The sequence below is a fragment of the Propithecus coquereli genome, unplaced genomic scaffold, assembly GCF_000956105.1.
Source record: "Propithecus coquereli isolate 6110/MARCELLA unplaced genomic scaffold, Pcoq_1.0 Scaffold372, whole genome shotgun sequence".
In the NCBI taxonomy this organism is placed as follows: Eukaryota; Metazoa; Chordata; class Mammalia; order Primates; family Indriidae; genus Propithecus; species Propithecus coquereli.
In genome coordinates this window covers 709,067-723,198 of record NW_012149419.1, presented here as the reverse complement: position 1 = coordinate 723,198, position 14,132 = coordinate 709,067, and the positions used below count along the sequence as shown (strand labels likewise).

The 14,132-nt window shown below is 39.0% G+C and overlaps 1 protein-coding gene across 2 annotated transcripts in view; it reads right to left on the bottom strand.

Moving 5' to 3' along the window:
• The window catches only part of TSPAN3 (tetraspanin 3), a 26,685-nt gene that overhangs the window by 7,345 nt on the left and 5,208 nt on the right, over nucleotides 1–14,132 (bottom strand). The window contains exons 2-7 of one of the 2 annotated variants that reach the window (XM_012651873.1): nucleotides 13,518–13,559; nucleotides 4,510–4,701; nucleotides 4,201–4,275; nucleotides 2,381–2,482; nucleotides 1,285–1,437; nucleotides 896–979 (exon numbers count right to left, since the gene is read on the bottom strand). In XM_012651873.1, the coding sequence (XP_012507327.1) occupies nucleotides 896–979; nucleotides 1,285–1,437; nucleotides 2,381–2,482; nucleotides 4,201–4,275; nucleotides 4,510–4,701; nucleotides 13,518–13,559 (648 nt within the window). The remainder of the gene's footprint in view (nucleotides 1–895; nucleotides 980–1,284; nucleotides 1,438–2,380; nucleotides 2,483–4,200; nucleotides 4,276–4,509; nucleotides 4,702–13,517; nucleotides 13,560–14,132) is intronic. The other variant, XM_012651874.1, reaches the window with a different exon arrangement.

Below are 14,132 nucleotides of genomic sequence, written 5' to 3'. Positions count from 1 at the left end.
ACCTGAGAAACTAGGAACGTGGAATAGCTGTGTTGACAAAATGGCCATCTTCCTTATTTAATTGTTTTTAGGTGGGGGTGAAGGATGAGTGTGTGGTATTTTTAGGGGGTGAGGAGCTGGGAGCGGATAAAGTGAGAGGTAATTAAGCAATTACCAGCTACTTTGCATAAACTAGCTTGAACTAGCACAAACTAGGGAAGAGGACAACTATTTTCACTGGTAGGAGCTGGGAAAACAGGTCCTCTCAGCTACCAACAATGGCACAGCACACTTCCATATGCACCAAGAGATGTCTCAGACTCCTTGACGGTTGTCAGTCTAAAATATTATAACTAAGTCCACAAATACAGAAGAGGCCAGAACCTCAGTTTTTACTGGGAAGGCCTTTTCTACAGAGCAATAAAATTGTTTCTTTTAATGTAAGACATTAGTGTTGTAGTACCAGTTGTTCATCTAGCTATACGAATATGTGAAACCCTCAAGGACACAAAAACAAGAACTGGAAAGAGAATGGTACACAAAAAGATTGAAATATAGCTTTCCATTTCCAAACAGAAATAAAGCAGTACGATTTTTAAAAGTTCTGTGAAGTTCTATAAAATATCTCCCAAGAATATACTACAACAGTTTGTTTACAATAATATTTTGTGCAGATTACCCACTAATCAAGACAAGAAAATAAGGCAAAGAGTCCACTCTGGTTTCTTTAGACCATTCTGGGTCTAGGTCTACAGAGAAGAAATGGAAGATGTTGGAAACTGGTGGCTAAACCTCAATCTCGTCCAAGTTACCTACACATACAAAGATTCATCATACTTAGTGATTAAAACCATTCAGGGCTGACCTCAGAGAACCAGCTCATTCTGGTGACAGCTCCTTGGCCAGCTGTGCTTACCTGAATAGCTGCGAACGCCAGGGCTGCCCAGATAACATGCATCATGATTTCTTGTAGCTTCTTCACAACTAGAGCCTCACACCCCTGTAACAAACATGTAGTCATCCTCACTAGAAATCCTTTTTTAAAGTGAAAGCTTCAGATTCACAGATTAGTACTCATTGACAGAAATGAAAATGACAGAGACTGAAAGCGAGAAAAGAGATTATATGATTAGAATAACTTACAGAGATGTAATTAAAGCAAAAGATAGTACCTTTTAAAATAATTCACAGTAATAAAATGGCATTCAAGACAAGCAAAAGGGGGTAGAAAAGAAGTTCCAGGCGGTGGTAACACAGTGAGAACCAGGTCTCGTGGTAGACTCAAGTTGTGGCCAAAGGACTCACCTCGGCATAGAGGTCAGAGGGGTGGGCCAGACTGCCATTACAGCTGCTGGCAGTCTCTCTGCAGCAGCTAAGGGGGACACTCTGGTTTTTGGTTTCTTTAAACCAATCTGTATTTTCCCAGTCTGAGTAATTGTGAATTCCACAACAGTGCAGCTAGAGAAGAAGAGAACAGATGGCTGAATTTTAGGGTTCCATACACTATAAAGCTTTCAGATAAGCTACTCTAGAGCAGTGATGTCCAACAGAACTTGCTACAATGATGGAAGGTCTGTACGGTCCAACAGGGTGGCTACTAGCCCTATGAAGCTCTACTGAGCACTTAAATTGTGGCTAGTGTGGTCAAGGAACTGAATTTTTAACTTAAATTTAAATAGTTAGACATGGTTATAGTGGTTCTAGAATCTTTACATGAAAAGCACATTGCCTATAAGGGGTAGTTTCAGCTAAGGAAAATCTTCGTACCTTACATGTTAAATATCTGGTTCCAAGTTAAATATTACTTTCAATGACAAAGTGTTTAAAATGTTTTGTCTGAAATGTCTGGGATTTGCTTTAAGACAACTGAGCACAAAATATGTGGGGTTAATAAATAAAACAAGATTAACAAAAAGTTTATAATTTTTCAGGCAGGGTTATGGGTACAAAGATCTATTATACTACTCTCTCTGCCTTTGTGTATGTTTTAAATTATCCATGATAACTTTGTTTAACAGTTTTGTGCCTTTTCTGATCTTTCTAAAGGTATATGTAGACTTCCCTCCTGCCCTAGAGTCTATCTGGATTCCCACCTTTCCTGTGACACATACCTCTCTTCCATTATGACCCCTCCAAGTTCCTTGGCTGGGGGAGGGGAGAGCACCGGGGTTGGCGAGGGGGTAGTCAGATAACAAAAAAGTTTAAGACACTTCTTATCGGGCTAGATGATGTTGAAATAAACTTATCAAGCGTGAAGAGTGCAGAAAAATATTGGACACATCAGGAGGATAAACATGGCTATGAAGGTACATGGCTAATTTACACAAGTAATACCAGTTAGTTTAATGTTGACCCAGTAGTGATTGGCCTTCAAAATCAAATTTGCCTCGAAAAAGCTCACCTGTCTCTGTACATAATCAATAGCCCGGCTAGCAGCATCAGGGTTGGTTCCATTGTAGGTCTTATACACTTTCTGAATGCTGCGATCGACCTCATTTTCCACCTGAATCAAAATAAAGAATTCAGTCCCTCAAAAATACTGGTAAAAGTAACATTGGTCGAGGCTCCAGCTAAAGTACCTAAATGTTTGCAAACTGTCAGATCTCTATGAATTTCTTATAAGAAAAAAGTTTTCTCCCGTCCTGCCTTCATATAGATTCAAAGTGCCACGTAAAAATTCAGACATATTATATCACACACATTAAAGCATTCAAAGAGAAGATTGTGCACAAGATGGCAGGCTAACAATGTATTCAACAGAGAGAAAGAAGTTGAACCTTGGGATAGATGTCTTAAATTATAAATGGATACCCTTCCTTTTTCAAATAAGTTTTCAATGTTTCTCAGAAGACCTACTCATTTTCCTTTCCTCAGTTAGGTATAAATAAAACAACTCTGAAGCCCCCATAAGATACTTTTGGGACAAACACCAACATGATTTCCATTTTACTTATTCAACGTTTAGAGTTGGCTCAATGTGTAAAAGTAATCAGCAGGTTAGGAAAAAAACAGTCCTTAAAAGTGGCGCTTTATGAAAAAGCTGCTGTTCAATGTATGTCAAAGAGGAGACAGGAAATAAACTTCACAACTTGTAACAGTGATGTGATAAGACTATAAAATTATAACCAGAGCACAGGTAGGGACACGATCCATTGCATTTTTCAGGCATAGTTGTATGGTGCCTTACGTATCAATGGTTTGAATGTGAAGTTGAAATATCATGCTTTTGACTTAAAACTGTTGAATTATAATGAAAATGATTCCAGTATGTCTTTATCATGGCTCTAAAATTACACCCAAATTAATTTAAAACAGCTTAAATGGTACTATGGGTGGAAAGCAAAATCAGGCAAAATAGAGAGGAAGGAAATGGAAAGAAAAGAAGAGGGAATGACTAAAAAAGAGAAAGGGGGGTAGGAAGGGAGCGCTGGCAAAAGCTGCTTTGGCATTCTAGGTTGGTAGGACCCTTGTCTCCCAGGACAGGTGTGGAAGGTAGGATCACAACAATATGTTTTTCTATGTCCAGGACCAAGGCATTTTTGAAAGAGGCAATGGAAAATGAAATCCTCACTTTAGTTCTTCTATGACAAAAATCAGAAAATTCAGGCTGGGCACAGTGGCTCACACCTGTAAATCCTAGCATTCTGGGAGGCCGAGGAGGCTGAGGTGGGAGGATCCCTTGAGCTCATGAGTTTGAGACCAGCCTGAGCAAGAGCCTCTACTAAAAACAGAGAAATTAGTCAGGCGTTATGGCGCACGCCTGTGGTCCCAGCTACTCAGGAGGCTGCGGTAGGAGGATCACTTGAGCCCAGGAGTTTGAGGTTGCAGAGAGCTGTGATGATGCCACTGCACTCTAACCAGGGCAACGAAGCAAGACTCTGTCTCAAAAAAATAAATAAATAAAAATTGGAAAATTTATATTCCCCCCCCAATATAGGGACTCTACAGGCTGAGGAAATTTGAACAAACTTCTCAGCTGATTATTCATTTGCAGCCATAAATACCTATAGTCAACAATATAATTAAAACTGTGCTATATTAAATGAGACTAGAAGTCTTGATATGTAAATCATTGCTAATTGACTTTAGATATTTAAAGGATTGGCTAAACAAAAAAGGCAAAAGAAAATGTTGACTCTGATAAAATAAATTTGTTCTATTTCAATTGAAAAATATAAATCACCCTTTAAAGCATTATGTGAATTATAGTAGACAACATACCTTTGCTCTGTAAACGTATCCCAAAACCACTACAACAACTTCTGTGACAAAAACCAAGAGCAGGATGATGACAAACTGTAAGGAAACATTGTGAAAAATTAAATACAAATGAAAAAAAAACTCTAAATGCACTTGATAAAACAACAATGATCAGAGATAACTGCTAGAAGTTCAAGACAAGTGCTAATTCTATTCCAATTATAAGAGCCAAAGAGACTACAGAATTCCATGTTCAACTCAAGGAGAGTAACAGAAAAAACACTCCCGCACGTTCTGATGACACATGCAGTCAGTGGCGTGCTAACGTACCGTGGCAAGTCCGCAGCGACTTTCCCGGATTGTGGCACAGCAGCCAATTAACCCAATAATGAAAAGCAGGGCTCCCACAGCTATGATCACCACAGCGGGAATGAGAGTGTACACATCTTCAAAGAAGTGGTCATAGTCATCGTAAGTGATGAAGACGTAAGCTCCCACGTAGCATAAAATGCCAGCTGCCCCCTGTAGAAAACAAGGTCAGAGCACTGGTCTCTAAGCCATGACAGTAAAAATATTTCCTACTATCATTTAGTAGGTTAAAATTTAATGAGTTCTCATCACTTTTAAATCTATTTGTAGACTTTTTTCAGTAAAGCTTAAAAGTCTACTTCATTATTAAGCACATTTCTTGACTACATAAAATTTAAAAATTTTCCCAAGTTTACCTACTTTTCAGTAACTGACGGTTCAGCTAGGACCAAGAAACCATGAGTCAAAGAAATAACACAGATGACAACACCCCTTCCACACACTCCCCACAAAGGCTCATCTGTGGCGCAACTACATGTCCAGTACAGATCAGTGGGGTGGGAGGTCTCTGCTCTGTGGAGTTGCTCTCAACAAACGGGGAAGTTAGGTGCGAGTGACAGCGCTAGGAATTGGACTCAGGCAATTTGACTCTATAATCTGCACTTCTAAATCTCTGCCCCCTCGGGGGAAAGAAAATATAGTAATAGTGAACATGATACCTATTTCCAAAAACTCGTTCTAGAGACTGTGAAATAGTAAAGCCAGAGGGCTCAGCCACTAAAGAACATTCCACTTTGATCTCTTTGTTCCTGACAATGGCACTTCTCAAACTTGATGTGACTAGGATCTCCTGAGGGGCTTACTAAACTGCAGTTTCTTATTCAGTAGGTCTGGGGGGGCCTGAGCATCTGCATTTCTAACAAGCTCCTTGTGATGCTGATGCAGCTGGTTCTTGGAGCACAGTCTGAGCAACAAGGTGTTAGAGACCTGAAGGGAAAGTGAATGTGGAAAGTCACAAACAGGTATGCCTTATTTCAGCTGCTGCTCCAGGCGCCCTTCTCTAGCTGCAGAGTTTGACACACGTTTTCTATCATTGTCAACTTTGCTATCGTTGGGTACCACTCTGTGCTGACAGCCCAATGCCACTTGCTTATTATGCAAATAAGCAAGTGCAGTGTCAGATTAACTGTTACAACATTTAGTCTAATGAGTTATCATGTGTAGAACCCTTTGAGACTTTCAGAGGAAAAGAATTATTTCACCATCCTTTAAAAATTGACATAAATCATCTTCAAACTAGAAAACAGACTCCACAATGGTAGTGGAAATACCATTAACTCCTCTGAACCTGAAAACTCAGTTCACTTCTTAAATCTATGAAATCCAGTAAATCTGGGCATCTTCAGTCTATTTTCTTATACTAGGAAATTATAATCACTGTCAAATCAGGAAGAAAAAGACTCCATTTATGTAAAGTTGGGAAAGTAACTTGATTTTTTTTTTTTTTATAACGTAGACTGTCTAAAATGAGAAGACAACCAGAATAATGAAGACAATTTTAAAAAACGTACTGTTGTTAAACTCCCTTCCTCTGGCTTCGGAGAGGCCCCACTGTTGGTTTTCTTCCTGTTTCCCCAGCTGCACACTTTCTCGTTCTCTTTATGGACTCTTCTTTACCAGACTCAGAACTGTTAGTGATCTGCAGGCTTCTATCTTTGGCCTCATTCTCTACTCATTCTCTGGGCTCTCCTTGGGCTACGGGAGCCGTGGCTTCACTAGTCCCCGCAGCTTACTCCCTGAGCTATTAGTATCATCTCAAACCTCCAAATTTCCATCTGCTTTCCTGCTCATTCCAGCCAACCTTCCCTCACATTCCTAGCATAGTGGAAGGCACCATACAGCTCACTTTTCTAGGCAAGTACCTGAAGGTCACCCTGTACTCTTTTCTTGTCCCGCCCCTATATCCCATCAATCACCGAACTCCTTCAAGTTTACTTCCAAAACATTACCTGAATGCCTCAACTTCTCTTCAACTGTCCCACACTGCTTCTGTCTTCATTTGGGCCTTATCATTGTTTACCCTAAATCTTTTTTTCCTTTTTTTTTTTTTTTTGCAGAAAAGGAAGCCATACAAAGCAATCATCCTAAATCTTACTTGCTGACTTTCCCTGCCCCTTAATATGTTCTTTATATTACCAGGATTATATTTGTTAAAAATACAAACTAGATCAAAGCTTAGCCTTGCTTAAAATCAGGATGTGGAAAGTAAGTCTCCTGATGAACCAAGCCCGTCCTCCTTGCTTTTATGCTCAAACTTCATTACACTTCATATACCCCAAACAATATAAAACTATTATATGTAAATGTACCACATCTCTCACTTCTTTACCTCTGCTGTTCTTTCTGGAATGCTCTCTCTTCATCTGCCTGGGAACTCATTGCTCTTTAAGATGCAGCTAAAATGTCACCCTTTCCTTTTGGAAGCCATTCTTGACCATTTCAGGCTAGATTAGGTGCCCTTTGTCCACGTACGTATTGATCTGGGCATAGCTCTAACAGAGCATTTATTAAAACTGTTGCAGTTATAACTATACATGTTTCAACATCCCTTCAGAGCACACACTGTACCCAACTGCCTTTCAGCCTTGTATCACCACCCATCACCTAAAACAGTGCTTGGCACATAGCAGGTATGTATTAAAATTTATCGAGTACATCTCATTGTATCCCTTCCCATGAAAACACCTTCTCATCTCTAACATAGGCTTTGCTTTGAATTTGCTTTGTTTCTCTTAGGCCCAATGTTTACAGTTTTTAATTCACCATTCAATTATGATTTGGAAACTTAATCCACCTTACTGAATTCTAATGGCCATCACATCAAGACTGCATTAGTTTATAAAAGGTTTTCTAGCATAAATATAATGCTGTACTTATAGCAACCATGCCTGTTCAAAGGTCCTCAGAGGTCGCTGGCATAACTGCTTTTGAGGTGTAGTAGAGTGGAATGAATGTGAGCACAGGAAAAGGAAATAAGGAGACACAGATTAATTTTAATTTGGCTGCATTTATTACAGAAGCATGTGGACTACTTAACACTTTTACCAAATACTACTTTTTATTGACTACGTGTGTGATATATATTCATAACAAGTATATAGACATACATTTTGCTAAAGTAAATAGTATCAGTCCTCAAGCTGAATTAAAAGCAATCCTAGGTCAGTTGCAGTGGCTCATGCCTATAACCTGAGCACTTGGTGAGGCTGAGGCAGGAGGATAGCTTGAGGCCAGGAGTTCAAGACCAACCTGGGCAAAATATCGAAACCCTGTCTTTACCAAAAAAAAAAAATTTAAAAATTAGCCAGGCGTGGTGGTGCATACCTGTAGTCCCAGTTATGTGGGAGGCTGAGGCAGGAGGATTACTTGAGCCCAGGCTGCAGTAAGCTACTGATGACGCCACTGCACTCTACCCAGGGGAGGGAGGGAGGGAGGAAGGAAGGACAGATGGACTGAAGGAAAGAAGGGAAGGGAGGGGAAAGGGAAGGAGGGGAAGGGGAAGGGAAGAAGGAAGAAAGGAAAGAAAGAAAGAAAGAGAAAAAAGCAATCCTAAATATGACTTAATCAAATTTTGTCCAATTTGTTTTCACTAGTCATCTCTTTATCCTTTAGATTCTTAGCTCTTCTTATTCCAAAAGGCAAGTTTTAGCCTATGTAAATTTGAATGAAAACAGGATAACATTAGAGGATATATGTACTCAACAATTAATCTGAAGCATAGAGCACTGAAGAACTACTTGCATTTTAGATATAAAATGATGAGTTTTCAACCTAAAGAGATTCCTGAGACTCACACTTAGTGCTACTTGGAAATGGGTCCGGTGAAATGCTTCCCGTGCTGATACCCTTCCCCCAGGCAGAGGCACTCATCTGAAATTGAGACCGCAAGAAGGCAGAAAACAAACCACCACCACAGACAACCAGACTTATGACAAATGGAATGGAGGCAACGTCATTTGTAAAGCTGCTGTTTCTTTCCTGGTAGACTCTAGAGCAGTTTCTTTTCCCAGGCTGCAAATCAGTCAATATCCAATTCAGGCAGCAGGGATGAGAACATAATAGAGCTCTATTTGGCAACATAACAGTGGGAAGCAACTCAGTTGCACACACAAAAGCAGAAACAGGACTGACTGCTGTTATAAAGACTATACAAATAGCCAAGAGAAGTGGTTAACGCCAGTAATCCTAGCACTCTGGGAGGCCAAGCTGGGAGGATCCCTTGAGCTCAGGAGTTTGAGACCTACCTGAGCAAGAACAAGACCCTGTCTCTACTAAAAACAGAAAAAGTAGTCGGGCATTATGGCATGCACCTGTAGTCCCAGTTACTCGGGAGGCTGAGGCAAGAGAATCTCGTGAGCCCAGGAGTGTGAGGTTGCAGTGAGCTACGATGACGCCACTGCACTCTACCCAGGTGACAGAGTGAGACTGTGTCTCGAAAATAAAAAAAAAAAAGGAAATTGAACCTCACTTTCCCCGCCTTAAAAAAAAAAAACACTATATAAATCAAATTATGTGTAACTAGTGGCTGTGTTTCCTAAATTGAAAACAACTTAAAAATATTCTGCTTTTAATGAAATCTGTATACACTGTTTCCATCTTAAGCTGTATAATAAACAATTTATGAAATGACACCACTTACTCTGAAAATACAGAGTAGGTGGTAACAGGAGAAACAGTGGAGTTTGTACGGTAAATGGAGAGGAGGTTATAAGTAACTCCTAACTAGTATGCGTAGGGACTTTCTAATGTAGAAGCTGTGGGTATTAGAAAAGCTGAATCAAAGGTGAGCTCGGTTAAATTCTTCTTCTGAAGGGCTACGATGGGACTGGGATCTATCAAAGGATCTGGGCTTTGCCAACACAGCAGCTGCAAACGGTGGAGAGGAGAAGGCGAGGGCAGGAGGGAGGTGCAAAAGAAGAGGAGATGAAATGTAGATCTTGGAAGCAGCTGAACTGCTTTAGTCACTGATGAGAAAATCTGAGCCTATAAGGAGGATTTGTGCCAGGACAGTATACTAAAAATATTCATCCTTTTTACAAAGAAGTGAAAGGAAATTTAAAGGAAAGGCTGAGATCTGAAACTACAGAAAGAATAATTTAAAAAAAATTCTTCTTTATCTTTTAATAAGCCTATCTATGTTCTAAATTAAGTCACAGAATTTTAAAACTTTAAGAGAGTCTGTGCATTTCTATGACACCAAGCTGTTCCTCTAAAAGTTAAAGCTTTCTTGTTATAAAATTTTGGAAGTACATGAGTTCCAAAAGTATGATACTTCATTTTATTCCTTTATTCTTCTTCTACATATGCACAAATGTGGAATCTCTTAAAGTAAGAAATTCCATACTTACATAAGATAGCTTTTTCTATAGTTTAGAAGTTGGTTTTTGGGGGAGGTAATTTTCAAATTCTCTATAAAAGAAACATGAGCTGATAAAATGCTAAATTCCTTCATTTCCATCAACCACAGTGTAACTTGCCATTGAAATATGGCAATATTAAAAATGAAACAGACTTGTTACAAACTGGGAGACAAAGTAGCTCTGCCATCAAGCGTGTCTGTATGGAAATTTAGAAATGCGAAGGCAACAGCATCCCACAGAACAGAAGTGATTTCCTACAGTGGTGTGAAGCAGACATGCATGATCAATGTCCAGAACTGGCGAGAATCAGCACAATGTAACAATGAGGGACCATCTGGACTTCACTCAGCTAAGCACAGTGCCCTGCTTGCCTGTGTGAACTACTCCTTTGGAGTGATTTTTGGCTTCAAAGAATCAACTGGTAAAGCAGAAGTGATTGGAACGCTGGGAGAAAGAAAAAAATAAGTCAAGAAGAGAAAGCCTGGTTAAAAACTGTTGTGTACTCTATAAGAAAGCATATTTTAAAAGCAGAGAAAGGGGGAAAAATGGGAAGAAATACATTATGGACACATTTTTTAACATTTAATATGGAGTTTCTTGCACAGCCATTAGTTTTAATTTTTATTTATTTTTTTTTGAGACAGAGTCTCACTCTGCTGACCGGGCTAGAGTGCCGTGGTGTCAGCCTAGCTCACAGCAACCTCAAACTCCTGGGCTCAAGCGATTCTCCTGCCTCAGCCTCCCGAGTAGCTGGGACTACAGGCGTGTGCCACCATGCCCGGCTAATTTTTTCTATTTTTAGTTGTCAGCTTAATTTCTTTCTATTTTCAGTAGAGAGGAGGTCTTACTCTTGCTCAAGATGGTCTGGAACTCGTGACCTCAAGGGATCCTCCCACCTCGGCTTCCCAGAGTGCTAGGATTACGGGCGTGAGCCACCACGCCTGGACCATATTAGTTTTTTATATACTTCACTTGTCTCTGCAAAGAATCATTGGTAATTTCATACAGTGCACTTCTGAAAGCTCCCAAAACCCTAGTGCCATTACAAGTGCCTCAAAATCATCTTAATTTTTTTTTTTTTTTTTTTGAGACAGAGTCTCACTCTGTCACCTGGGTATAGTGCAGTGGCGTCATCGTAGCTCACTGCAACCTCACACTCCTGGGCTCACGAGATTCTCTTGCCTGAGCCTCCCAAGGAGGTGAGACTACAGGCATGCACCACCACACCAGCTAATTTTTCTGTTTTTTGTAAAGCTGGGGTCTCACTCTTGCTCAGGCTGGTCTCAAACTCCTGGCCTCAAGCAATCCTCCAGACTCAGCCTCCCAAAGTGCTAGGATTACAGGTGAGCCACAGCACCCAGTCCATCTTAAATCTTTTAGCATTCTACTTACCATAATATTCTCCAGTCTAACCATGCTTTGTTTCAACTTTGACTTACTCTGATAAAATAGTTCATGTCACTAAACACAATTACTCCTTTACTAAATCCACTGCCCGCATATTTCATTTATTCTATCAACTTTCAAGGAAAAGACTATTCCAAAGACTTCAAATCCTCTTTCAGAAATTAAAGCTATTTTTACCAAAATTTCTGAAGCTACCAAAGTATCATTTTCTACCTAACAAATTGGTCAATAAGGCTGAGCAGTATTCAAAGACGCGTGAGGGTACAGAGAGAAGGGCCTTTAGCCTGAAGGGAGTATCGATTAATACAGATAACCTTTTTGGAAAGCAATCTGGCAACACATAGCCGCCTCCGCATTTGTGCCTTTACAGCTACTAATTCCACTTGCAGCCATCTATCCTTAAGGAAGTAAGTTAGATGGAAACAACGATGCGTGTAGAAGGTTTGTTCATCAAAATGTTTTAACAAAATTGTAATTGTAATAGCAAAAGCAAAAGCCTTGGTATGCAGAGGTGTGCTTGCATTACAGCCCTGAAATATTTTGTTAAATCATAATAATATGTTTGTGGTGTGTTAGCGGAAAACCACACGTATATCACATAACAGACATTTTAAAAACAAACCAAAATGTTAATACTGATTGTCTCTTGGTGGTAGAATTATGGGTGATGTTAGTTTGTTTTTTGTGGTTTTTTTAAATACTTTTTAGTGACTTCTTACAAAAGCATATTATTACTTGCATAATCAGAACAATATTTAAAATTAAGTCTGAAATGGAGACTTTGCTATTCTCTCCCAAATGAATTCCTAGATATGTCCTTAACCACCAACATAAAACAGGCATCTCTTCAATCCCAAATATTGTAGACACTTCTGCCAAGCTCTCCCATGTATCACTTTTCTCAGGTCTATGCGGCCCTGACTCATCCCTTAGATATTTGCTGATTATCTAACGCAATTCTGATTCTTTCAGTGCACATCACACATCTCACCTTTCAAGAAATCAAGTTTTAAAAAATCCTACTTGAACTGGATTTTTAAAATTTTGATAATAAGCCACTTTTGCCATCGACATCACATCATTACTGCCATTATTCTTAAATAAGAAATATTTTAATCCTCTTAAACTGCTCTTTCTCTGAGGATATTCCAAAGGTCACGATCCTAAATTCTGCTCTATTTTTACTTTTTCTATATTTGGTTTTTATAATCATTGTTTATCCAGCTTTACAAAGTTTGTTCAATTTAATCCAATTTATACCTACCAGTTGAAAGACTCAAAAGTTCAAATAGCAAATGGAATTGGAGAACAACCAGCTGCCACAGCCAAATTACTGTAACAGCATGAAAACTGACTACTTTCAGACTGCAGGACTCCAGGCGTCATCTGAGAAGCATGGAATGTAAACATGCATTTTGAGACCCTCATTGCTCCACCCTACTCCGAGAAAAGAGTCAGTTATAACTATAGGAGCCTGGAGTACTTAACCTTTATAATACTAGAGTTTGTCCATGCTTGGGTTGTGTGTTTAACTTTAATCAGTAGTGGCAACAATGTAAAATACAATATGTCAACATTTATATAAACATCCTTTAGATTAAAAACAAATATATAAATGCAAATAATCTTTCTCATTTATTTACTCTGCCCAGCTATTAAAAGGAAGGGGTAAGGAGAAGGCAGAAGAGATAATATTTTTCAAGGAAAACTTGAGACCATCCATAAGTATGGTTTTTGGGAGAAAGAAAGGTGCATCTAGAAATTAAATTCAATGAAGAGTCTGCCCCTTCTCCCCATTAGCTGTCCGATAGCAGGGACTATGTTTATACTCTTCATATTTCTCAGAAACAGGCATTTACTGAGTAAAATGATTCTTAGAGTATACTTGTTTGGTGCAAGTACAAATTTTATGGAATGAATTTTCTGTTAAAAAATCATGACTCGAATTGGACCTTATGGAATAAAATTCATTAAAATATTTCAAAGCATGATAAATATCCTACAAAGCTAATAAACAACTTATTCCTTAAACTGCAACTAAAGAGAGCTCTCCTGCTGATTCCAAGTTCTAAATATTAATAATTACTCAGGGCCACAAGGCTCTTGGTCAGTGGACAGATGACTAAGAATATACTAACACTGGAAATATTGATTTTCTTAACTGTCAAAGACAAATTAAGAAATACATTTCCTATTACGTACCATGACTTGGTTACTGACAAAGTTAACTTTTCTTCTAGACAACTGAAAAGCAATTATGAAAAAACTGTTAGCTGAAGGTGTGTTCCAATGACATATTCTTTGTCAGAGCAGTCATTCACAGCAGGAGAAACACAGGAGGTAGAAAAGCAAATTCCATGATGTCAGATAAAGGATCCGGTTTCAAAGTATCATATTACCAACTTGAATGTGTAGGATGTGCTGGAAACACGAAGTATGCACAGGATTTTGAGGAGGAAACAACTCTTGAAATATTTCACTATAAATTTTTATTCCTTAAACAAAAGAATGAAGGTATACATGCAAGTATATTCTTTCTTGCCTTAGGGTCTATCATCTGTTCCCTCAGTCTTGAATTCCCCCATCTCTTTCAAATCACCCCCAAATTGGCTCCTTCTTATACTCCAGATTCTTTGCCAACCTAAAGCAGCCAGCCAATCACTCTATCACATCACCCTGTTTTAATTCCCTGCATGGTACACCACTGTTTGATCTTTTTCTTATTTTTAATTGTCTTGCTCCACCAGAAAGTACGTAAGAATAGGGATCTTCTCTGTCTTTTTCACCATCTATTGACAATAGAAGCACAAAGCGGGC